At 38.1% G+C, this 25,988-nt stretch overlaps 3 protein-coding genes across 4 annotated transcripts; all 3 read left to right on the plus strand.

Annotated features, from left to right (window-relative positions):
* Positions 1-213: 213 nt before the first annotated feature.
* On the plus strand, positions 214-10,101 carry skor2 (SKI family transcriptional corepressor 2). 2 transcript variants are annotated; one of them, XM_084400431.1, is made up of 9 exons: positions 214-447; positions 1,390-3,190; positions 3,736-3,799; positions 4,668-4,748; positions 6,159-6,224; positions 6,765-6,863; positions 6,999-7,066; positions 9,274-9,336; positions 9,541-10,101. In XM_084400431.1, the coding sequence occupies exons 2-8, from the start codon at positions 1,460-1,462 to the stop codon at positions 9,331-9,333; spliced, it is 2,169 nt and encodes a 722-aa protein (XP_084256557.1). In that variant the 5' UTR covers positions 214-447; positions 1,390-1,459; the 3' UTR covers positions 9,334-9,336; positions 9,541-10,101. The 2 variants fall into 2 exon arrangements, with proteins under 2 accessions (XP_084256557.1, XP_084256558.1); XM_084400432.1 differs by lacking the exon at positions 214-447 and having other exon boundaries at positions 1,336-3,190; positions 6,162-6,224; positions 9,541-10,099.
* A 574-nt stretch (positions 10,102-10,675) lies between these two features.
* On the plus strand, positions 10,676-15,491 carry ier3ip1 (immediate early response 3 interacting protein 1). Its single transcript, XM_084401441.1, has 3 exons — positions 10,676-10,811; positions 11,944-12,045; positions 14,854-15,491. The coding sequence occupies exons 1-3, from the start codon at positions 10,721-10,723 to the stop codon at positions 14,907-14,909; spliced, it is 249 nt and encodes an 82-aa protein (XP_084257567.1). The 5' UTR covers positions 10,676-10,720; the 3' UTR covers positions 14,910-15,491.
* Positions 15,492-17,113: 1,622 nt separating this feature from the next.
* Positions 17,114-25,919, plus strand: hdhd2 (haloacid dehalogenase-like hydrolase domain containing 2). Its single transcript, XM_084401035.1, has 7 exons — positions 17,114-17,140; positions 17,787-17,883; positions 19,810-20,018; positions 24,374-24,458; positions 24,578-24,794; positions 25,512-25,575; positions 25,667-25,919. Coding segments are annotated over exons 1-7 (798 nt in total). The 5' UTR covers positions 17,114-17,139; the 3' UTR covers positions 25,792-25,919.
* Positions 25,920-25,988: the final 69 nt, after the last annotated feature.

Here is a 25,988-nt window from a genome sequence, read left to right on the forward strand (position 1 = left end):
ATGCGATTATACCGATTAGCCTACACATGGGTGGTTCACGGGTGTTTTTTCCCCCCACTAATTCCGGTTTGAAGTAGACACGCGCGCGCGCATCACCCGGGGCCCCTGCGGCTCCTGTCTGAGCTTCTCTTTAGTGTGTTTGAGTGGCAGTTAGTGAAACGTCATTGGCTCTTCAGAGGGGCAGAGCCACGCCAATCACTCACATCCAACTCCGGCAATAAGAGCCGGTGTGTGAGGCGCGCGCTTATTCGCTCTTGCACTACTGTTACTGGACACGATAAAGGAGCCTGTTGTGATATTGCGCGTTTATCGTGCTTGTTTTTATAAAGTTCGCGCTCTCGTTGACCGTTTGCATTTCCGAAAACGAATTTCTAATTTCGTGTGTGGAATAGGCTTCGAGATGATTTATATTCTGTAGCGTTTGGACATCTCCGACTGCGCGCGGAGGTAAGAAAAATACAAACTTTTCTTCGTCTCCGAGTCCGTCTGAAAATGATCTGTTTTTGTTTATATTTAGGCATTTCTGACTAGAAGTGACTTTTGTTCTCGGCGTGAAAAGAGGCACACAAACGTGTGGAGACATTTTGTTGCCCACTGTTTATTTTTTTTTTTTTATGGCAAATTGTTGTTATTATTATTATTATTAGGCTATAATACTGGGCTATTATATGATAGGCTACATTACCGAAACATAAAATAGCGACGTTCTATATTCTGCATGGAAAAGTCGGAATAGAACGTTGAGGCCGTCAGAACATTCTACGGGGAAATCTGCCTAAACTCTCTGTAAATTCCGCTGTGTTGTTTTATAGTATTACAGTAATATAATATATTTAAAAAATATATTTTAAAAGTATTACATAGTATTAAAAGCATTTCACGCTTTTTCTTTTTTTTTTTTTACCACAGAAACAGCAAAACAATGTTCATGATTCAAGGAATAAAATTAATAATTGCACTGATTTAGCTAGCGCACTGATCTAGTTCTTTATATATGTTGTAATTGTATAATAGTGTAGTAAATGTCTATTGCTTTTATTTACTTTGCGATTGATCAGCATCCTTGTAATTTTCTCTCGTTCTTTAAATTAGTTTTTATTTCAAGCGCATCATAATCTGATACAAACATTGTCTGACATGTGAAGAAAGCCTTACAGTAATTCTGCAAGTTGTTTAATTCTTAATTTATTGTCTAGTAAAATAAAATTCTGGTTTATCTTTAATAACTGTGCCACATTTGGTTATATTAATAAATAAATATTCTTTATGGATATACTTTGCATAGCTTTGAATTAATGCATCTGAATCATTTTTTTTTCTTTTCTGTAATTTTTTTTTTTAGTATTTTTTTTTTCATTGCTAAATTAACCTTTTAAAATGTGTTTACAGACGAACATCTCCAGTCAGTGGTCTGCAAAGATTGCAAAAGAGTCTTCTGCCTGGACAGAACAACATTGTGATGGCCACCCCACCAAGTTCATTTCAGCAGGAGCCCCTCACACCTCCCAGATCCTCCCTCAAGCCCAACCAAGTGGGGTCGGTCATCCTCTACGGGGTGCCTATTGTCTCGCTGGTCATTGACCTTCAAGAGCGGTTATGCCTGGCTCAGATATCCAACACCCTGCTAAAGAACTACAGCTACAACGAGATCCACAACCGTCGAGTGGCTCTGGGCATCACCTGCGTGCAGTGCACCCCGGTCCAGCTCGAGATCCTCCGGCGGGCCGGTGCCATGCCCATTTCCTCCCGCCGCTGTGGCATGATCACCAAACGCGAGGCAGAGCGACTTTGCAAGTCTTTCCTGGGTGAGAATTCTCCACCCAAGCTGCCAGACAACTTTGCGTTCGACGTGATGCATGAATGCGCTTGGGGCTGCCGGGGAAGTTTCATCCCAGCGCGCTACAACAGCTCCCGGGCCAAATGCATCAAGTGCTCCTACTGTAATATGTACTTCTCCCCAAACAAATTCATCTTCCATTCACACCGCACGCCCGAGGCCAAATACACGCAGCCAGACGCCGCCAACTTCAACTCCTGGCGCCGCCACCTCAAACTGACAGACAAAACGCCGCAGGACGACCTGATGTTCGCCTGGGAGGATGTAAAAGCCATGTTCAACGGAGGGAGTCGCAAGAGGGCTCTTCCCTCCTCTCACTGCTCGTCCATGGGTTCGGTCAAGGCTGCCAACTCGGTTCTGCCCCACATGATCTCTCCGGAGTTATCCCAGAAGAGAGGCCGGTATGAGGACGATGATGATTTGGACAGCAACAGCCTCTCGCCTCGAAAAGCCCCTCGCAGTTACCCGGTCATTCCAGTCCCGAGCAAAGGTTTCGGGATGTTGCAGAAGTTCCCAACTACGTCGCTATTCCCAAGTCCATACACCTTCCCTGCATTCGGTCTGTGCCCGCAGAAGAAGGACGACAGCGAGGCGACCAACGGGCAGAAGAACAGCGGCCTCTCAGGGCTCCTTTGGCCCGGACGCAAAGACACTTTCTACCCGCCCTTCTGCATGTTCTGGCCCCCGAGGGCAACCGGGGGCATCCCGGTACCCACTTACCTGCAACCCCAACCCAACGCCCTTTCCTCCCTCACAGAAAGCCCGTCTCTCAGACAAGCCTTTTTGGATCTGTCTGAACAGGCCGATGCCAGTTCGGGATTGGACACGAACCCCCGGTCCGGGCTGTTCGAGAGCGACTCCCTGCCCGTGACCTCGGACCTGCGACCGGCCCCGGAGGGCTGGGTAAAGCTGCTGGACGCGCCCTCGCTTCAAGCCCGAAAGGCCAGCTACCACTCCGCCTTCCGCCCCGTGGTCAAAGACGCCGAAAGCATCGCCAAGCTCCACGGCAGCCTGGAGGACTTCGGGACGGATCGGCACCTTTCCCCCGGGACCAGCTGCAGCTACCAAAGCGACAGCGGGGAAAGCGATGAGGAGCAAGAAGTGGACGTGGAGACCAAACAGGACGAGGAACAGGAGGATTTCGGCAGCCGGTCAGCGCAGACGCCCCCCCTGCACATGCGCGGGCTTCCCGACAACAACTCGGGCGATCCAGCCAAAGAGCAAGCCTCCTTCCCGAGCGTTCCCGCCGAGACCTCAGAGAACAAACCCGACCTCCCTGTCAGTCCGCCCACCATCCTCAAAGTCCCCAGCCCCGTTCACGGCCTGCTGGAGGAGAGCACCGCGTACAGAAATGTAAATATTCCCTCCAGGCACTTTGACTAATTATTTAAATGCGGGCCATTGGCTGGCAGGGTCCATATGCATAACAAGATTGATAGCCTGTGTTCCCTGCAGAAATGAAATATTCAGAGCTCTTTGATCCCTCCTAATAAGCCCAGTCGTGTTTTGTTTAATGGCGACATTATGTTTGCTCCCCTTTGTCACTTCTGCCTATTAGCCTTTTAATCTTTAACCCTTTGACGCTACATTAACAGACAGAACGGGATGAGCGACGGAAACTGAAACGGGAATTCTTTAGCAATTAGCCTCAGCGCACACACACACACACACACACACACACACACGCGCGTGTTGATTTATCTGAAGAAACTCAGTAGCACCACACAGCCAAACAAACATCAGAATCATATATAAAACATAACAGCGTTGTCATTCTCAAGGCTAATCAATTGTGTGCTTTTGGCTGACTGATATATTTGGTTGCTCTATGTTTCAACCTTTGGCCTGGTGTTGTGAATCAGTTCTAATCAGACATTGCTGGTGTTTTATGGTTACAGGCGCACAAGAGCAGAGACGACGGGCTGCCGGCCTATGCAACCAAAAACAAAGCAACCATCTCAGGTGAGACATGAATGGAAAGTGAATGGAAGCGTAATTTGATTTTCCATTGCATTATTTTATTTTGATTATCTATTTTAAAGTTTACACTGTTTACAACCATGGCAGCACACACACACACACACACACACACACACACACACACACACACACACACACACACACACACACACACACACACACACACACGTTGTGTTTTCATGTTTTAGGGGGACCTCTATAAACTTAGTAATTTTTTATATTGCACAGACTGTATATTATATCATCTTACCCTACACTGTAAAAAACGTAATTTTTTTAAGTACAATCAATTTAGATGTTTTAAGTCATTTCAACTTAAATTACATTAAACTGACTTTAAAAATTAGTTGAATCTCGTTGAACTTAAAAAAAGTTGAAAATTGCTTAATTTATTTTGATTAATTAAAGCAATGTAAAAACATGTTGTCATAACTTATTGATCATATATATATATTTTTTTTTTTTTTTTTTTTGTCAGGAAACGTTCTACATTTTCACATATTCAAAAAACATCACTTATTTATAAGCTGTTTTCCTCATGGGGACCAAACAATGTTTGGACAAGGATTTCAGATATTGCCATCTTTGTCCCATAATGTAGGGTTTACCAGGACCACACACACACACACACACACACACACACACACACATTATATATTATAGTCTTAGACATCATTTCTCTTGTGAAATTAAATGCACATAAAAAACATAATTTGACAAAAAATAATCAGTACAAAATATTTATAATTAACAAAAAAGAATTCTATTTTCCACCTTTATGCCTTAAACTTTGCTTCATTTGTGTCCATGCATTCACCTCACAATATCTCATTTTTCAATTTTCCTTCAGACGACAACAAAGAGCAAAGCAGTTTTTTCGTCCCAGAGACAGAAACCTCGTCCGCACCCGAGTTCTGGCGAGAGACTCCAAGTAAGAACAACACTTTATCTCAACGCTTTATCTCCGCTTTACATCCGCCACTTACAGCGAGAGGGCTCGCGGAATAATGCGCGCGGCACGGCTGGCCCATCCCTGCGAGGATATTAGGATTAATCTAAATATAAAAAAGATACGGGACGGAATATACTCTTAAAATGGAGCAGCTCTCTCCACAATGTCATTGGGAAAATGTGTTCTGTAGGGAGCCATAACAGTTCAGGAAGACAATCAGCTCAGCGGCAGGAAGGTGACAATCACCATTTCAACAATATCAAACGGAAATAATTGCCTTTTGCTTGGCAAAATCTTCCATTAGAAAGATCATAGCTTATTGCCTTTTATCTGTCAGAAAGACATTAAAAGTGTTTTATGACATCTATGCCAACATTTATATTATCTAGCCGATAATGATCTCCTCATACACCGTATAATATATTTGAAAAAAATTACATGAAACAAATTAAATGAAACCACCTTTGCCTGATTGCTAAACGTCTCCGAGGGGCTGCTGGGAAACGTGATTAGAACTTCTGATTTTGCAAAGAGTCTAAACGGCAGTGTCTTAAAGATAGTTCTGTTTCTTGGGAGGGAAGGGGGGGAAAAAAATAATCTAATTTTCCATTTATATAATGCAAACTGCCTTGGCTTTGACTATTCACGGTTAATTGACTGTCAAACGAGGTTGTTATCCTCAGGCACTGTCTGCAAATTTGCTTGTCAAATGAGACAGAGAGAGGAGGAGAGCGAGAACAAGACCGCTTTCCAAATGAGGAACGCCTTGTTCGGCTTAAGGAGGCAAGACGGGAAATGAGAAGAGAGAGAGAGAGAGAGAGAGAGGAATGAGGGGAAGATTATACCGATGTGTTGAATCACTTCATTTGAGCCATTTGCGATATAGACACAAAAACACAGTCGGCGGACATGCCTTTGCGAACGTACCGACTCCTAAGGTTTCCAATCAAAATTGTTTAGGATAATTTCCTGATTCAATAGCTCAGTAACATTAATGAAATCAGCTCTTTTCACCTATTTCAGGATATTGGCACATTGCAAGGGCGTTTCTAATGACTTAATTTAGCTGCACTAATCAGATATTTTGTTGAATGGCCTATGTTTTACTCAGTTTATTTTCATAGTATATTATTATGTCTTTACAGTAAATATGCTGTCACAGATGTTTCATACCATATTCATGACATATGAATACCATTTCCTCACTCCGGGAAAACAGCATTATATGAAGTCAAATATGTATCCTGTCATCAGACTGACATCTACTGGCTGCTGGTGGGACTACATGACGTGTGTCAGTCCTTTATAACAACTGACGTGAATGAACGCTTGCAATGTAGGTCATAAATCTGCACAGATTTTGAAAATTCCTCTTTTTTTTCTGCTCAGCAGACCAAAGTCAAGACACAAACTCTCCTGTATCGCTCAAGAAGGACGTCGAGAACATGGAAAAAGGTGAGATTGCAAAATAAGACTTTAGAATTATATACAATACTGCTCAAAAGAGTGACAGTAAAGACTTCTATAATGCTAAAAAAAACAAAAAAAAAACAACTATTTTAAAATGCTGTTCTTTTGAACTTTTTATTCATGAAATAATCCTGGAAAAAAATATTTCAAGGTTTCCACAAAAATATGAAGCAGCACAACTGTTTTCAACTTTGATAATAATAATAACTGTTTCTTGAGCATCAAATCATCATATTAGAATAATTTCTGAAGGATCATGTGACTGGAGTAATGATGCTGAAAATTCAGCTTTGATCACAGGAATAAATTACATTTTATTACAAATATTCACATAGAAAACAGTATTTTAAATCACAATAATATTCTACAATATTGCTGTTTTTACTGTATTTCTGAAAGAATAAATGCAGCCTTGGTGAGACTTCTGTCAAAAATCGAGTGTAAATAAAATGTTTAAATATTTGTCTCTAAACGTAACAGTTGATAAGGTGGGATTCTTGATTCATTGTGTGATCCGTCTTTCAGAGGAGCTCCAGAAAGTTCTCCTTGAACAGATAGATTTACGGAGGAGACTGGAGCAGGAGTTTCACGCTCTGAAAGGCAGCTCTCCGTTCCCAGTTTTCCGTAAGTATCATCACGATTTAGCTTGTGAAAATCAGAAAACCTGCTTCACATCACTTTAAATAGGTTTAAATATGAAAATGTGTGACCATAATATATGCCTTTGATTTGAATCGTCCATATTTGGCTATTCTACAGATAACTTTCAGGACCAAATGAAGAGAGAACTGGCTTACAGGGAAGAAATGGTGCAACAGTTACAGATGGTAAGGAGTTTTCTGATAACATGTTAGTTTGGTCATCATTTCCCGTCGGATTAATTGACTTGTGCATCATACGAATATCCCACAAGCAACCCTGCTATAAGTAATCTGCTAAATCTGTGTTAAAGAAGAAATGTAAGACAGCCGGCAGGATCTGATAATCTGTGATCTTTCACTTCAACACCATCAGTCACACATGAGAGATCACAACATCACACATTCAAAGCTGAACTTCGGGAATGCAGAAAACTAGAATGACATTTAGTGGATGTCTGCTTCCTTTTGCTGTTGTTTCACCACATACACTCTTAGAAATAAAGGTTTCATGGGGGGTTTTCACATTCAAGAACCATTTTGGGTTCCCTGAAGAATCTTTGAGTGATCAGTTCCTAAAAGAACTGTGTTTTTCTTTTTTTAATAATCTAAAAAAAACATTTTCCATTAAAAAAAATAACCTTTTGTAGAATAGAAAGGTTAACGGTTCTTCATGGAACCATCAATGCCGATTTTTAAGAGTGTTTTTAAGCAATAAGGTACAAGAGTACAATGTGCGTCATGAATAGTCATGGCTAAATGCTGTTTACAACGGCTTCAAGTGACTCATTGTGTTTATGAAATATACTATTGTGCAAAAGTTTGGAGTCAGTAAGATTTTTTTTTTTTTGAAGAGCATTCAGACCTGTGTTTGTGCTGCTGCTGATCCAGAGAGAGCCACTATGAAACCGCTTCACAAACAGTCTTTTCAGCCACACAGAATTATTATTTCTGTCTTACAATAATTCAGATTATCACAGAAGTATAAAAGTTTATAGTTCCAATTTAAACACTGATGTCTATGGAAGCGTAAATCACCTTATTGAACGGAACAACGCTTCACATAACGATTGTATCAATGGCATCGTTACACCAGTAGGTGGCGACAAGTGACTGTTAAAAATGTATTTATCATTGAATCATTCATTCAAGAGATTCGCTCAAAAACGCTGATTCATCCAGTTATGAAACAAAACAACATTTTTAAAAAATAATTCATTCTAATTAATTAAACATTTTTAAATGGACTGCAGCAATTAACATTTTGTCAGAACCTCTTGTAAATTACATGTTATATTGTTTAGCTGTGTCTGTTCAGAATCGTGGGAGAATCGAGATCTCGCTTTTAAACAACAACAATAACAACAAAAATCGTGACTTTCAATTTCTCCAAAATCTCGCAGCTCTACTTTTATTCTATGGAAACGGCCACAAATGGGAGTTTACGGTACAGTTGTTCACAGTGTTCACAGGTCAGGATGGAAACCTGGCCCTTCTCTCAGTCTTTGTTTGCCGTGATTTCATCGGATATTTATTCCTGACCCTTCCGTAATTGAAATTTGAAACCCTGATCTTGTGTGTGGGTGGCCCAATCAAAACATTCGTGTATGACCCAATTTAAGTCTTTAAAGTCTACGAGTGGCCTTTTTGATGTGATTTGAGTGTTAACAAGTTCTCACTCACAAAATTATGCTCTCATTTATGCTATCCCTCCATAGCACCAGATTAAAAGAAAAAGAACATTTCACTTCCATTTCCTGAACCAAAGCCATCATTACGGCACTTTAATTCAGCTTTTTATTCAAGTGACACATTAAATGGATCGAAAGTGACAGTAAAGACATTTGTAATATCACAAAATATTTTTCTTAGAACTTTTCATTCATCTAAGAATCCTGAAAAAAATGATCACAGTATTATACAGTAGGATGTGTCACAACAATTTAAGCAGCAACAACTATGTTTTCAACATTGATAATAATGAGAACCATTATTAATAACTGAGCACCAATAATAATTTATAATAACTGAGCATATCAGAATGATTTCTTTCTGGAGTAATGATGCTGAAAATTCAGCTTTGAGCACAGGAATAAATTACAGTTTAGCATATATTCACGTAGAAAACAGCTATTTTACATTTAAATGACTGTTTTTACTGTATTTCTGATCAAATAAATGCAGCCTTGGTGAGCAGAAGAGACTTTCAAAAACATAAAGAAATCTTACCGACCTCAAACTTTTGAACAGTATTTTAAGACATTTTCATTAAAACATTTTATGAAGCAAACTTCTTTTTTCATGTGATTACTTCTGTATGTGTATAGTATATATTCCCTGACCTGACAGCTGAGAGAAATGTTGTGCAAGTATTAACTGATTATGTTTATTTGTAGATTCCCTATGCAAACATCATTAGAAAAGAAAAGGTCGGGGCGCATCTTAACAAAAGCTAAATGGTAAGTATCAAAGTTATAAAATCATATGGTGATGGTAATGAGACATATAATGTGTGGCCTTTCTGTAAAATCAATTGCTGATTTCAGTGCTGAGTAAATATGACAAATTGCACTGACTTTTTGGATGCTTGTGATTTTTACATTTAGCCTTAGCTTTCTTGATTATTTTGTATCATAATGACTGTATCAACTGTTTTTTTCTAGGTAAATTCATCTGAAACTAAATCAAGCTGCTCTCAACATCTTTTTACACTCTGAGGATAAATCAAATCATCCCAATCTCAAGCACAACGAAAGGAACCTCTTCACCGGATGTTGAACGTTGTCACTGATAAACCTGACCGACGTCCATCTCTCCGATGAAACCAAACGCCATCAGCGGACGGATACACAGTCATGCATCTACCAATGATTTAGAGTTCCTTTGACATATTTCCTGTACAGTAACCCCACTTTGATTATTTATGAACTTAAGTTTATTTATTCCCCGTGCACTGTACAGTTCTCTTAGCTCTAGGCTGTAAATGTACATATGCGGAGGTTAATGTGAAGGGAACGGTTGCTCTGTACTGTGGCTGAAGTCTGAGAGCAATCTGAACGTCTGCAAACCTTTCTCGTTTTGCCTGTTTAAATACAACATTGACATAAACACCAGTTGAAAAAATGTTATTGTTAACTGTTCATGCAAATGTATTTAAATATGTTCTTGTAGTTTCTCTACTATTTATGTGGATAATTAAAGTCTATAAGATGAAAAAGACTGACCATTGTTGTTTAAATGGCTTTATTACATTAAGCACTTGTGAAAAAACATAATTTTTAGCAGTAAGCACAAACACGTTACAATACCATTTAATACAATTTAGAACTAAAGAAAGAACGTATATATATACATATATACCCTTTGAAGTGTACATTTTTGTATGTTATGTGTGTTTCCTGGGAATCAAACCTAAATAACTTATTCTACCGAATACAAGATTTGTCATTTATATTATTATTTAGTTATTAAATGTATTATCAAATATTATCATATAATGCAGTTCATATATTCGTTGTTTTCTATCCTGAATAGTATAATAGTGTTTTATTACTATAAACGTATGCTAAAGGTTGCTGTCAGAAAATAAGATACAAATAAAAATCTACAATGTATAGAAATACGTTTCAGCCATGTAAATACAGTGAGCACGTGACGCAATAGCTTGGCGTACACAGTACATGGCTAAATTCAGAACAGCACACTATTTACTATTTAATAGTTAAAGTAGTATCCAATAGTTATAGCAGTGTATGTTTGTGTGTCAATCAAATCTTGCAGCGGCGCGTTTGTGACGTAATCCTGCGCGACGCAAGTCCTTTACGTCAGCACAATAGTGCCAACATGGCGTTCACACTGTACGCGCTGATTCAAACAGCGATATTATTCACCAATGCTATCGCCGTTCTGCACGAAGAGAGGTTTCTCAGTAAAAGTAAGTTCTTATGAATGGTTTTCATTCTGAAATATGACAATAGGTTTGTTCTGTCATGTAAACATTTGTGTGTGTATTTCCATCTGGTTTGCTAGGCTAGAGTTTACGTCTCCTAAATGTGCAATAGAAATATGAAAATATTAACATGAATTACCCTGGTGACGTTAGTTATTTTCTTCACCTGAATGACTTCGAATCTGTACAGTTTGTATTTTTAACAAAATATTAAACGTCAGTTCACTAGTGTCATATAATGTAAATGTACCGAAGTCACATGAATCGCTTAGTGAATATATTTGAAATAAATACGTTTTGAAATGGATCAGCACCTCATGTAATGTGTAGAGTGTTTGTAGCCCAAGTGCAGAGCTGGTATTTTGACAAAACTAAATAGCCATTTAACGTTCTTCAAGCACTACATAATCCCCATACTTCCATATTTGTGTTATTTCATACTTCTAAAACATTTGAAAATACTAAATGAATACCATTAAGGCTGGACATTGACACAGATTTCACGATTCATCTCAATTCCGATCTCGAATCAATTCCATGCGATATCGAATCAAATAGAGTCTCTTGTCTATTGCAAAGTCGAGTCAGCACTGAATTGTGAATAGAAGGAAAGGCAAAACAGGCTATATTTGCAAATAGCTGAACGAAGAAAATCTCAGTAAGAAAGAAGGTAAAATCACAGTTTAAGAGATTTTACAGTATGGGACATTTCCACTGGAAAGACTTCAAATCCAGGCAAAGTGTTGAGAAATATGTTCTTGTGAATAAAGAATTTACAATGCAAAACAAATAGGCCTAAATGATCAATAATTTCAGCAGCATAGTTGTCTTTCAGCAAACATTTGAAATCGGAGTTTATAAAAAGAGAGATAACTTAAATTCTCCCAAAGGAAGTGTTTCTTCCTCAATCTTACGGAATACACATACATTGGAAATGTTAGCAATTAGGGCGCTAGTTGGAGAAACAAGTTTTTTTTTTATATATTTTATATATTGAGCAATATTTTTGAGGGACTATCCGTGCTCTTTTACCTTGGATACTGTTAAAAATGTGTCAAATGCGTATATAACATTATAGCGTGCTATACACTATCACTGATAAACATATTTGTTTCAGTTGGTTGGGGGGCAGAGCAAAGTATTGGAGGATTTGGAGATGAACCCGGGATTAAAGCACAACTTCTGAACCTTATTCGTTCCGTCAGGACTGTCATGAGAGGTATGTTCATTTGAAGAGTCGGCACTGATTTATTCTTTCCCATCTCCAGATCATGGAGTGTCTATTACCATCAAGAATCATTAATAGAATTACTCATTTATCTGTAAATGTTTTAAGCCTTGTATCTTAAAGTTGGCATGAAGCAAATGTTGCAATAGTCTTTTCTTCCCTATTATCCGAGTGAAACGGCTTGTCTACGAGAAAGAATGTTGATTTTGTCTATGGTGAATTGATGGATGGTCGTGGTCTGCTATTGGTGGATCTCATGTGAGTGACAGGTTATTGTCCCGCCCTCACGCCAACAGAGGTGGGGACTCGAGTTGCAAATATAAGGACTTGAGACTTGCTTGTCTAAATGAAGAAAATGACTTGACTTGGGCTCCGATGACTCGACACTTGAACTGTATGACTCAACAATGACTTTATAACAACTAAAGTAATGAAATTATTTTTAAAATAGATCATCTTAACATACATTTCTAAACAAAATGTAGGCTACAGAACCAGCGGCACCAGTGATCAGAGTCTGCGCGGGGGAAAAGTGTAGAAGAAAATCTCCCATGATAGTTTCTTTTAGATATAAACACTTTGAAATTGACCATATCAGGGCTCCCGACTAACATTTGAGCGCAGTAGCAGCGGTGCCACTCCGTTCCACAGATGGTGGCGCTGGGGGGATTGCTAATCATAAAGACAATTTAATCATACAATTAAAATAGTTTTGCATTAAAGGTGGGGTAAGCAATATTTCAAAAACGCTGTTGGACATTGTTGATATTTGAAATCAACCCAAACAAACACAGCCCTCTCTCATAGCTCCGCCTCAAACTCACCGTCCAATCCTAGCCGTCTTGAACCCCGATGCCCCTGCAAGCGAGTCGAGTGCGCTAACTATAACGCTGAACACCGCATTCTCCAGCAGCCGCCAGCGCGACTCTCACTACACACACGCTGGCCTCCGTTACACACACTATCCAACAGTGGATGTTTGTTTATCACAGCAGAAGCACAACGAAATAATGCTTCACGGAAAATAAAGTGCAGATGAACGAATGACAAGAAGGCACAAAAAAAATTTACGCGCAGAACACAATAGTCCTTACAAACAAGAGTTGGTTGTTAGTTGCCAACAGCACAGCATCTCCAGACACACACTCACACTCAAACCCAGCGTTACTCGCGTGCGGAGCGAATCAAAGCAACATCCGCGTCTGTTTTCAGGCTCTCCAGCGCTGACAGCGTTTCTGATATTAACTAAAGCTCTTGCCCAAACATAACCCTTTATTTTCCAGTGATTTCTTCTGAGCTTTTCTCTTTTGCATTGTCTAATCTATATTTCTGCAGTCTTTCTTCAAATCTCCCTCTTGATCGTTCTCTCTCCTCCACCGTCATACGCCTACTGCTGATTGGCTCACACGTTTCTTGTTCTTGTTCTTGTCGTCCGACTAACTTCCAAACAGTGTTTTTTTATTAAATAACGCTTATCCCACATATAATAAGTGCAGTTACTAATAATATTACATATTTGTGTCTTAGAAATGAACATTTGACAGTAAAGCACTGAGCTTGAGTTGAGATGAACTGCAGATACAATTAACTTTTAACAACAAACACATTTTTATAGGGAAATAATTATAATATTCTACTCTAATTAAATGTACCATTGTTCTCTTATAGCACCATACTGATCCGACAGCTTCAGTGATTATAAGAGGAGCGCTCTTTACTGTAATTCTTCGCAGTTTAAAGACGTTTTTGTTTTTCACGAAACTTCTTGACTTCCTACTTCAGTATAAAAAGTGTCAAACTTTGACAAAAATGGATTTCTTGATGATTTTATATTTTATAATAGGAATTTCATAATATCTAAATATAGGTTTACAAGCAAAACATGTGAAAATAAACTATTATGGAGTAAAAATGGCTAACAAGTGTTCCTCTGCTGCCATCTACTGGTTATAGTGGCAATTTCATCTCTCTTTTTGTTTTTAATTAAAAGCGTTTGTTTGCCACGTGCTAGTTTTCCTACATCTTGAAACTTTTTTAGTTTTACAAATGGGGACAATCTTTGAAGGATGACCAAATCATGTTTTTGGTTATCACATTAAAAATGACATTTAAACTGGATTTAAGTGCTGGAAAACTGTGAAGCCCATGATCAGTGCTTGAATTTCACTCTCAAAAGTTTGTATGAACCCTGAAATGAATAATGAGAAAACATTTGATTCTATTCTGACAGTTAGCGTTACTACGTTAAATCCATGGTGAATGTTGTGGACTGAAAAGCCTATAACTTGTTCGTTTATGGCACAATGTTTCTACTGGTTTCCACGTCAGCTCAGTTTGATCTGATATGGTTTATAACAGAGAATTCTGCACTGAATTTGAATGATTCTCCCTAGATCTTGCAGCGATGTTATTAATGCTGTTCTGAGCTAGTCTATTATTGCTCCGAGCAGATAAACGGTCCGCGCAGCTCACTGTGACCTGACTTGATCTTTAGCAGGACTTGACTTGACTGACTTGGTTTGTGTGCATAGCGACTTGACTCACTTGAACATGTGTGGCGTTCTCCCAGCTCTGCACGCCTGTAAACACGCCATCAGAGAAGAGATGTCACTGCAAGAGGGAGGGGAAGTTATTTGGATTAAAGATTACCAGGCACATGAATACAAATATAATTTCATTGTGACTTTAATCATGTTTCTGAAGAGAAAAATAGGTTGTTCCTATGTCTTTATGCAATGTCTTCTGCACATGTTCCAGACTTTGTTCAGTATTAACATGTTTTGTCTTCCTCTTCCACAGTACCTTTGATAGCAGTGAATTCCGTGTGTATCGTCTTACTATTACTGTTTGGATGAAGAGAGAATGGACTGCGGCGGATCAAGATCTCATGTTTAACACAGTGAATGTGGCAAAGGAAAATGGACAGTTTTTGTATCTGTGCTTCTAAACGTTGCCCTCCAGTGTCTGAAAATTGTGTCCTGAATGAATTACTGTAAAGTACTCTGGTAGTTTTATATGGCCCATACCAGTAAACGTTTTTCTTTTTCATGTTTTGTAACTTTACAGAAGCTCCTGTCTCCATGTGTTTTTGTCACATTCAAGGTCTAGTAAAGTGTCAGTTCCTCAAGCATCAATGTATTTCTACAGTGGAATCAGCCATGCTGTCTTTTGACACCTGAACTGATTTTCTTTTCCCCCAAAGCTAATCTTCTTGCGTCTTGGTTTCAAAGAGGGCTTGGAAAGTAAAAGTTGGGTTTAATATATTTGAAGTCTTGAGTTTTAATAAAGATGTGCTGAAATCGTAGTGACATCAAGCTTTAAACAACGCACTTGGTCTGAAGGGATTGAAACGTTTGACCAAAGCAGCCTCTATCATTAGGAACCATTTATTACTTTAAGATTTTAATAAAATGATTTTGTCTTCATCGGTCAATGTATGTTGGAGAGTTTGTGTAATTTTTGTTTGTTTGTACAAAGTGCACTATACCTGTAATTATTTTGTCATCCACGACCAGTCAGCATTTATTAGGTGGTTAAAGGCCTTTCACACCAAGAATTAGAACTATAACGATATTAAACAATCGCTATGAGTATAAAAGAATAGCGAGTAGAGTCAACGGCAAAACTATAGAGGAACGATGTCGTTGGGAAGCTCAGAACGATTTTTTTTTCCATCTTATTAACGATAATAAATTGACAGCCAATCAGAATCCATCTTTCTTTAACGAGCTCGCGCATTTAAAGGGGCAGGCGATAAAACTGCAGCGCGCGCTCACAATATCCTGAACATAACGGCCTTGGTGTGAAAGGGCCTTTAATGTGTGGTGTTTGAGGGGGTAAATTCAGTACATTTGGTTCAGTGATGAGAACCATATGGAGTCCATTAACAACACTAGATTACTCCATCAGGATTACAGTACCTTTTTATTAACAGTAGCCCAGACCACGGATAAAACGCTGAATTACAACCATATGCTCAGAACAGCGATTAAAGCCCAACCCTTTTATAATCTATGCTTAATGGTTATTACCGAAGATGATGTGTCTTTATACTTCTCCAATCCCAGGATTTAACTCATGGCACAGAGAAAAAAACATGTGAATTTTTGGCAGCAAAGTTATATGTTCCCCATTACCCCAAATAAACGGGGATATGCCACTGTCAGGATGTTAAAGATATATTGATTACTTTTTTTATTTATTGTATTTTTTTTCTTTTTCTTAATTTGAATCACTTACTCTACTCAATTTTACTTTAAAACAGTGCCATGAACATTTGGACGAATGTTTAAATGCTAAGAGATTTATAATATTGGTAAAACAGTTATCTTCCTGAGACCCACAAATTATTATAATTTTTTTGAATTTTGAATTGTTCTTGGGGCAACGTAATAAAAAAATAAATAAAAAAAAGTGTAATAATTTGCAACATTTCCATAAAAATATCTAATATTTATTAGGAATATAGATCTATTATTTCCTTTCCTATTCACTTGTGTCTCCCAAAATGCCTGATAAACATAAAACAAAAATTTATGACAAACAATTTCAAAATTAGTCAGATTTAAATGATAGGCCTACTTGCAAAATATGATCATATTCTGTCAGTCATTTTAAAAGGCTAAGGAGAGGGAGTTGTCATGGTGAAACCTCCATACATCTGGTATCTCTGAAAAGCCCTGCATGTGCTCTTTACAGACATCTAGACTAAAACTGTGACGTGTACGCTGTCAGATAAATCCACCAAAATATAATGTCCACTACAGAGGACAAAAGTCTGTTCCTGGGTCCCAGGAGGATATGAATTAATGTTCTAAATGCTATTTAATCTGCTATTAAAATATCCAGCATATGTTTTTTATTCATTGAGTGAATAATCTGACATAGACAACCCTCTTAAATGATTATAAACTGCAATGGTGGAGAAAATCCAGTGTGCTCTTATGAATAAATAAATAAAATCGACACATTAAATGTTAAATGTTTTTATATAAAATAATTATCGCGTAGTTGCATGTGTATTTTCGACAGGCATTTTTAGGACAGCAAAATGTTAGACTGCGCCAGAGAAGGACCCCAGTAGGAAGTAAGTGTAGTTCAAAATAACTTGTATTGGTCAAATGTGTTTCATACTTCTGTATTATTTTAAATTACAAATATGCAAATTGTTTGGAAACGAATGTTAATAACATGTCGTGTTTTTGTAGTCTAGACTCGGGTTTTCATGTTATAATCAATATATTAAAAACCTAAACACACATTACTCTATTTACATGTTCTTAGTTCGTTGTATTACTGAATGATTATTAAATGATTTGAGGCAATCTGCTTTACTTTATCCAAAGCCCTTGTTGTTTGGCAGCTCGTTTTAAATAAATGTAGGGTTTTCAAATCCCAAAAAATGATGTCAAACACAGATGAAGAGGTGAAGAGCTGTTTTGGAGGCCAGTCATTGTGTTTAATCCAGAGTTCATGGTGAATAAGAGCATTAATTGCACACTCGGAAACTGACAACATGATCCACAAAAATCCAGAATCTAAACGCCAGTCACGTTTATCCTCTTCTTTTTGTTTTGTTGTTGTAATATAGCCCAGATAAAAGTTATCAAATCATTAGATCGTTTTTTTTTTTTTTGTGCATTACATAAAAACCCTAAGTGATGTGTTGAAGATGAGCTCAGAAGGCTTCGGGTGACTGTGATGTCCTGTGTGTGTGTGTGTGTGTGTGTAAGTGGCTCTCCGCTCACTGAAAGCAGTTCTGGTGGATCTGAGCGGGACTCTTCATATCGAGGATGCTGCCGTTCCCGGAGCGCAAGAGGCTTTAACGCGGTCAGTGTCGGGATTTGGGGAAAATATTGGCCGGTTTTGATATAGCCTATATACGGATACGATTTTTTTAATAATTTTTTTTTATAATTGCATTCACAATTAAAATATATCAAGGCTGCATTTTGACAGATTTCACAAATCAATTAATTTTGTTTGGAAAAAAATCAGTATATACACATGGTATAATGGAAGTTGTGATAGTCTCCTATAAGGTATGCATTGACGTCACGGAACACGCCCCCTCAGCTTGACTGAGTGGCAAAAGATCTGCTGAGTGACTGGATTTAATAAGAGAAACTGTGACAATGTGAATAAAACGAACAATTATCAGTTTAAATAAAGGTTGGACTCGATATAGTGTTCCTTACAACTTACCAAAGATCCAGTGATCCATTGACTTGCAGCCAAGAATCATGTTTCCTGACATTTATGTGTTCCTGATTTCAATGCCGGGGAAATACATTAAGCACATTTGCCTGCGAACGCTTTATAAAAATACAATATAGGTAGGTTTAAATCCATGTGATCACTTATATCAATGTTATATATATCATCATATCATCCAGCCCTAAAACTTGTAGTTTTTTTGTCAGTGTTTATCTAAAAACATTCAATTATGCATAATATGCGACGGTAAATATTTAATTGATGAGCTTGTCAATGCAATATATAACATAACAATATATAATGTATTCATTCACGCTGAAAACCAATGCTGCTGCTCAGTCTTTTTGCCACTCAGTGGGTGTAACGCTGTCACCGAGGCCGACAGTGACGTCATGCGCATACCCTATAGTCGTCTTCCCTATTGTGACGTATATCCCAGTGAAACGGCTTCTGGAACAAGAACACATGTAGGACAGGACTTGATTTTGCCAATTGATTGGATGGTTGTGGTTTGCCATTGGTCGATCCCATGTGAGCATAGGCAGTGTGTCACTTTTGTGTAATATTAATAATAATAAAGGAATTCAATAAATGATTAAAAGGGATTTAAGGGAATGAATAAATACATAAAAATGGTAAAATAATTTCTAGGTCAGATTGTAGTTATGAAGTAATCAATTGAATCTATTTGCAAATAATATTTTAAAATGTGCACACATTCACTCTTTTTCGTATGCCTAATATGCATATGCAAACATTTCTCATCTTGTCACATTTATTCAGGAATTACATGAAGCATGATCAGATATTTTTTTATTCAAAACAGCGAAATTTCATAAAAAGTTGAGTAGTTTGCATCACTAGATAGTCTTTTACTGTCAGTCGCTGAACATTTCTATCATAAAACAGTTGTCTAATACTTCCTTACATGAACTCTCCTTGCATTGTCACAGTAAGACCCGCCTTCTTTTATCTGATTGGTCATCTCGATCATTTTGACATTGACGATCGCTGTTAGGCCGCTTATATAGAGTTAAATATTTAATCACCCTAAAAATGTAAGTTTTTGTCATCCTAACAATACACAGCTTACTCATTCTACACTAAAATAAGATAAGACAAATAAATGAATCCTATTACTTTATTTTTTATTCATTGCTCAGACAAAATCATTGGCTTTGCTCTAAGGGGGCAGGACTACAAAACATCTGCAGAACTGGAAAACACATATAAGTCCACACAAGACTAGGGAACACAAGACAGGAATCAGAACAGAATTGAAAGTATACATCGTCAACATGAAGACCGATTAAAATCAATTAATCAATATTATCAACACACACAAATATGCAAAATGATTGACACCTATATGACATTCTTAGCTAAAACAAAACTCCTATGTTGCTTTATACACAGAGCTTAGGGCTGTTACAGAGACGTGTGTCATTAAAAACAAATACACTGATGTTACATAGTTGAGATATTTCATCTGTTGGTTTCCATAAAACTAATTACACATGTACAATATCAATTGTCCAGATTAAGACAGTCTCCAGTCGCTGTAAAATTTGTGACCAACACCACGAAGGAATGTAAGAGGAGCCTGTTTGAGCGATTGCGTCGGCTGAACTTTGACCTCCAGGAGCGGGAGATCTTCACGTCGCTCACTGCGGCCCGTAATCTGCTGGAGCAGAGAGCAGTGCGCCCCCTGCTGCTGGTGGAGGACAGTGCTCGAGAGGACTTCACAGGTACGCCTATCTGAGGGCCGTTTACATCACGCCGTTGTCAACTGCAAACGGAAAACTTCTCATGCGTTTTGGCTGTTCACTCACAGCACAACGGTGTTTTGATGGCCTGAAAACGCAAACTTTTAAGAATGGGTTTCAAAGTGCAAGTTTTTCAAAACGATACGTTATCGTCTCTGTGTAAACTACAAAAACGCGAATTCGTGAAAAGTGACGTCATGCGTATTACGTGTTCAATCTATAAGCGCGTAATGTTTCTTTACAAAGTGACGTCGCCATCTACTGGCCTGACATGAATAATACAGAGATTTTAGTCGTTTTCCTGGATCCGTGTGAACGGGGATCGCTTTGACAACGTTGTCGTCTGTACGCGATAAACGCAAAAGGAGAAACGTTTCAGTTTTTAGTACATCGTTGTCGTGTAAACGTAACCTAAATGAGATCAGACTTACAATGGATAAAAGGAAGGAGGGACCCGAGTCATATCTAGAAGCCTTGGCTGGGTCTGAGAGCTTAAAAATGCTGTCTTCGGAGGACGCATTTCATGGTAGAAAGACCTGAGACCTTCATCTGATCGATTTCTGAAGGCAGCATGGATGGATCCTTCACTGCCTTTGATATCCCACAATCCTGTGCTTTCCACTCTATGACAGTTGAGCTAAAGATGGCAAAAGAAAGTTGTAGTTGGTGGTCAGTTTGTGTGTAAAGAAACATTTCTGACCAACATTTTACACTTTTGTTATTTCTAGTGAGAAATGACTATTGAAGCAATTAAATATTCGCCCAGTTTTCACCAAAGCTCGCTCTATTTAGTTGCAGATCATTAAACCGTTACACTGCCTCAGAAGTCTGTCTGAAACCAGTTTCGTGAGGCACATTTGTGCACAAACACAGCCTGCAAAGACATTGCCTGGCAACAAGTCTGCTTCCTAAGCTTTCAGATGCAGCCCATAATATCATAGAGACTTGAGGGTGGAAACTAGATCTCCTTAGCAACTGCATAGCAGTGACCATTTACAACCCCCTAGCAACCATGTAACAACGCATGGGCAGCCTTGTACACCATAGCATGGTTTTGCACACTTTTTGGCCCAGTTTACACCGACGTTTTGGTCGATCGGATCACAAGTGCACTGCGCTAAATACAGGTGTAAACGGGGTCTAAACGTTTTGAGCTTGTCCACTTTTGAACACTTTCAGAGGTAGTCGTATACGCATTAGACCGGATTGCTTTCGTAGAGTAAAACACTCATGTGGTCGAATGCAGGGATTAAAGTGAAAAAAATTCTTCTGACTGAAATTTTTTTTTTAGGCCGTCATATTCCTTTAACTTTTTAAATAGTCGAGACCAATAGCGTTTTAAGGGGAGACGTTTTAAACCGCTTTTATATTGCCAGTAGGCGTATTTTAAAAGCTATATTTTAATCTATGAAAACCAGGCATGGAACATACTAATATAATTAATAATTTGCATATATATATATATATATATATGCAAATTATAACACGTTTACACAAAATTTGTTAACACACAAATAAGTTACTTTTCCCCTTTACTTAACATAAATTGTAAGAATATGACTAATAGTAAAGACTAGTACTAATAAATACAGTGCTATGCATAAGTTTAGACACCCATGCTAAAGTTGACTAAAAAGAGGAATAAAAAATCATCTTTTGGAAACTGAACTTAATGCCTTAATTTAAAAAATTAGGAAAAATCCAACCTTTAAGGACACCAATTTTCTTTGTGAATGAATAATGTATCGTAAATAAATAAATGTTCTTCCTTAAAATACAGGGTGCATAAGTTTGGACACCCCTATGTTAAATTCCCATAGAGGCAGGCAGATTTTTATTTTTAAGTATTTATTTTATTTATTTTTTAGGATACTATGAATCCTGATAAAGTTCCCTTGGCCTTTGGAATTAAAATAGCCCCACATCATCACATAGCATTCACCATACCTAGAGATACTTTCCATAAGATCATCTCTCAATGCAAATCAAACTAGCTATTGGCTAACTGAAATACAACCATGCCAATCTCTAGGTATGGTGAAGGCTATGTGATGATGTGGGGCTACTTTAATTCCAAAGGCCAAGGGAACTTTATCAGGATGCATAGTATCCAGGATCCATGAAGTAACTGGCCTTTAAAAATAAAAATCTGCCTGCCTCTATGGGAATTTAACATAGGGGTGTCCAAACTTATGCACCCTGTATTTTAAGGAAGAACATTTATTTATTTACGATACATTATTTATTCACAAAGAAAATTGGTGTCCTTTAAGGTTGGATTTTTCCTAATTTTTCAAATTAAGGCATTAAGTTCAGTTTCCAAAAGATGATTTTTTATTCCTCTTTTTAGTCAACTTTAGCATGGGTGTCTAAACTTATGCATAGCACTGTAAACATTAGGCCTAGGCTAAAGCTATTAAATAGCAGTCCCAAACTAGTTTGTGTTAATACAATGTTGGTATGAGCCACTACAGTCATTTAAAAATATAAAAAATAACACTAAGAAAAATAGTGGCATTTTGGGGTTAATATGGAAACGACAGTTACCATGGTGAATACACAATATTAACAATAACTGTTAATGAAACATGGAAACTGGTGAATAGAATGAGAATCATACCTGCATTACTTTTATTTCGTGTAATTTACAACGTAACGGCGTTGCATGCTCGTAGTTTCTTTTGCACTTGATCAGTGAAGCAATACAGCGCGCGCCGCTGAATTTGCGCGTGCAATTGAGTGTGCGCTACGAGAACAGGATAACGGCTGACAGGACAAGAAAGTCCGTTTTTCTGAGGTGAAAAACTTTATTTCAGCGTACACTTATGTCACTGCCTGCCTGGTAGTTCCTATTGTGCTGGGTTTTCTGAAGTAGTCATGATTCGCCTCTCATAATAACATGCTCTAAACACGCACGCAGTGTGGAAAAGGAGGAGCGGAGGCGCGGGGAGCAAGGATCACAGCGCAAATTTGAACTATATCGATGTGATATGGTCTAATTCCATATCGCATTTAAAAAATATATCGATATATTTTTTATATCGATATCGCCCAGCCCTACCTGCATTATAAGTGTGTCACTGAAATACAGTTCTACCTCAGCGCTCAGCTGTAGCCTGACATGCACTTTCCGTGAGCGGTAATTGAAAACCCGGAGTGGACTATGAGCGAAGTGATTACAGAGTGCTTAGAGTGGAGAGAGGAACGTGCTTTTGCTCCACTCCAGGCTTTGATCACATCCCCCTCAGCAGGGTGAATACACCTCGTCTTTCCTTAATTTAAGACCTATTCAAACTAAAATTAAGATATTTATTACACTATTTGAGAAATGAAAGCCTATTTACGGCCTTAAAATTATGAAAAGTGAATTTAAGACTTTAAGGACAGACTGGAACCCGCAATGACGGAAATCCGTCATAGACTTGCTGCAATTAACGGAAATCCGTCGTAGCGACGGAGAACTTTAATCCCTGCGAATGTGTTCAAACAGCCACTAAAGACCGTCTACTCTCCGTCTACTGACCTAACGCGTGAACATTATGGGATGCGCTCTAGCCAGATGGGATTTAAACTTTGTCGGCTGGAGACCCAAGTTTGGTTTGAAGATGAAAAACGTAAATCACAATGTTCTCTCACCATTCCTGATCTCTAACACACACTCACAGCGTTCGGCTGGATGGAAAACTAAAGCTGATGCTCTCTGTGTGTTTTTCCTGTCGTCTATGGGCGCGTGTTCATGTGTAAATTGCACAAGTTTATTTCGTCCATTAGATCGAAAGATCTGAAAAAGCCCATACATTTACCCGCTCATAGACCCTCCCCTTGAAGAAATCAGGACAGAAGATAGGACAGGACAAAAGAGACGGATTAAAACACCAGGTGTGAACGGGAATGTGTCTCCCTCGTCTACTAGTGATTTGATCGACCAAAACGCATCTTAATACCAGGTGTAAACAGGGCCTTTCTGCAGAAACACTTACGTATCCAGTCCTGCTCCTGGAGGGACGCTGTCCTGCAGAATTCAACCCCAGTTAAACACCCCTGAACCAGCTTATCAAGACTCTGTGGGACCGTGGCCCTCCAGGAGCAGGTTTGGACACCCCTGCCATAGAAGAACCAGTTTTGGTTCCTCAAAGAAACTTTCAGTGAAATAACGATTTTTTCTTAGCGAATGAGATTGAATGGAAAGGTTAAAAATTAAGAACCGTTATTTTTAAGAGCACATATTTGTCATATAGAAGATATGAAGATCATGAAGAAAATGTAAAGAAAAATCTTAGTTTTCCATGTTTGTTGTATAATGGTTTGTGTAGATCTCACACTTGCCTCTGCTGCAGGTCTGGAGACGTCGGATCCTAACGCGGTTGTGATTGGATTAGCACCGGACCACTTCAACTACCAGACCCTCAATAAAGCCTTCCGGTAAACCTACTTGATTTTGTAAGATATTCATAGACTCATTAAACCGACAAATCAAATAATTCGAAACCTCCCATTTAGTGGTGTAAATATTGCTGCTAATCCTCATCTCATTTCATCAGACTCATTTTAGATGGTGCCCCCCTCATTGCAATCCACAAAGCTCGCTACTATAAGAGGAAGGACGGGTTGGCTCTGGGACCGGGTCCGTTCGTGACGGGTCTTGAGTATGCGACGGACACCCAGGCCACAGTGGTGGGTAAACCAGAGAAAGCCTTCTTCCTGGAGGCCTTGAGAGACCTGAACTGCTCACCAGAGGAGGCTGTGATGATAGGAGACGTGAGTGAGACAACCACCGGCACACTGGCCTCAATCTCACCAACTCTGTTAAGATCATTGGTTATATTTCACTATAAAATATCAATAACAAAAAATAAATAATATTTCTTTTATAAACAAAAATTATATTTTAGGACATTTATTTATATATTTTATGACAGTTAATGTCATTACATAATGAAAATAATAATAATAATACGTAAATATAGTATAAATATTATTTAGTATCTTTACATCATTGTATAATCTTTCATTTTTGTGAATCTTACCAAGCCTGTGAATAACATTTCTTGGTCATATTTCACCCTAAAAACTAAATAATATTTAATAATATATATTGCCAGATCCATTATGGCAATACGAATTTTGGGGAAAAATCTGTTCTTAACTGTCATAAAACTAATATTACAATGCAAAAATCTTAATTATCTTTATGCAAAATATTATTGTTACACTTTCGTACTGGGTAATATTAATAAACTACTTGTACTTACTAGCTACTATATGGTTAAGTTTAGGGCTAGTTACTTGTAATTAAGCATAATGTTTTGTTATTATTATAGTAAGTACATGTAATGTACTGTATAACTCACCTTAAAATAAAGTGTTACCAATATTATTTATTTATTTTTGTGCAATTCCAGAAGAAATGCATTGACTGGATTTCTATGCTTTATAATTTAATCTGATAAACAAAACCATCCAAACTCTGTGCAGGATGCCAGAGATGATGTTGGTGGGGCACAGAACGCAGGAATGCTGGGAATTTTAGTGAAAACTGGTAGGCTTAATTCTTTATATGCAATTGTTTTTATAATGCAGTGGTTATAGTTATTTTGCAGGATATTAATAAGCCTCCTTTAATTTTGCAGGTAAATATCGACCTGGTGACGAGGGTAAAATTAACCCGCCGCCTCACCTGACGTGTGACAGCTTTCCAGACGCTGTCAATCATATACTTGAACATCTCTTAGGATCTAAACAGTCGGAAAACTGAGTTTACAACAATACAAAGCAAAGTAATAATGGTGTGGTTTGATTATTATTTAACTGTCCTAAAAATATATAATATTTAGGACAGTTAAACAATAATCTATATTTATATATATATATATACACACACAGACACACACACACTGTAAAAAGAAAATAAACAAATAGGCTTAATCTCTATTACATAATAAAGTTGCTGCA

Source organism: Rutilus rutilus (assembly GCF_951802725.1).
Source record: "Rutilus rutilus genome assembly, chromosome: 25".
In the NCBI taxonomy this organism is placed as follows: Eukaryota; Metazoa; Chordata; class Actinopteri; order Cypriniformes; family Leuciscidae; genus Rutilus; species Rutilus rutilus.

Coding starts and splice junctions, on each gene's coding strand:
- skor2 (XM_084400431.1), top strand. CDS start 1,460: ATGGCCACCCCACCAAGTTCATTTCAGCAGGAGCCCCTCACACCTCCC. Junction 3,800..4,667: donor AAACAAAGCAACCATCTCAG/GTGAGACATGAA, acceptor ATTTTCCTTCAG/ACGACAACAAAGAGCAAAGC. Junction 7,067..9,273: donor TGGTGCAACAGTTACAGATG/GTAAGGAGTTTT, acceptor GTTTATTTGTAG/ATTCCCTATGCAAACATCAT.
- ier3ip1 (XM_084401441.1), top strand. CDS start 10,721: ATGGCGTTCACACTGTACGCGCTGATTCAAACAGCGATATTATTCACC. Junction 10,812..11,943: donor AGAGAGGTTTCTCAGTAAAA/GTAAGTTCTTAT, acceptor TATTTGTTTCAG/TTGGTTGGGGGGCAGAGCAA. Junction 12,046..14,853: donor CGTCAGGACTGTCATGAGAG/GTATGTTCATTT, acceptor CCTCTTCCACAG/TACCTTTGATAGCAGTGAAT.
- hdhd2 (XM_084401035.1), top strand. Junction 20,019..24,373: donor TGCTCGAGAGGACTTCACAG/GTACGCCTATCT, acceptor CCTCTGCTGCAG/GTCTGGAGACGTCGGATCCT. Junction 24,795..25,511: donor AGGCTGTGATGATAGGAGAC/GTGAGTGAGACA, acceptor AACTCTGTGCAG/GATGCCAGAGATGATGTTGG.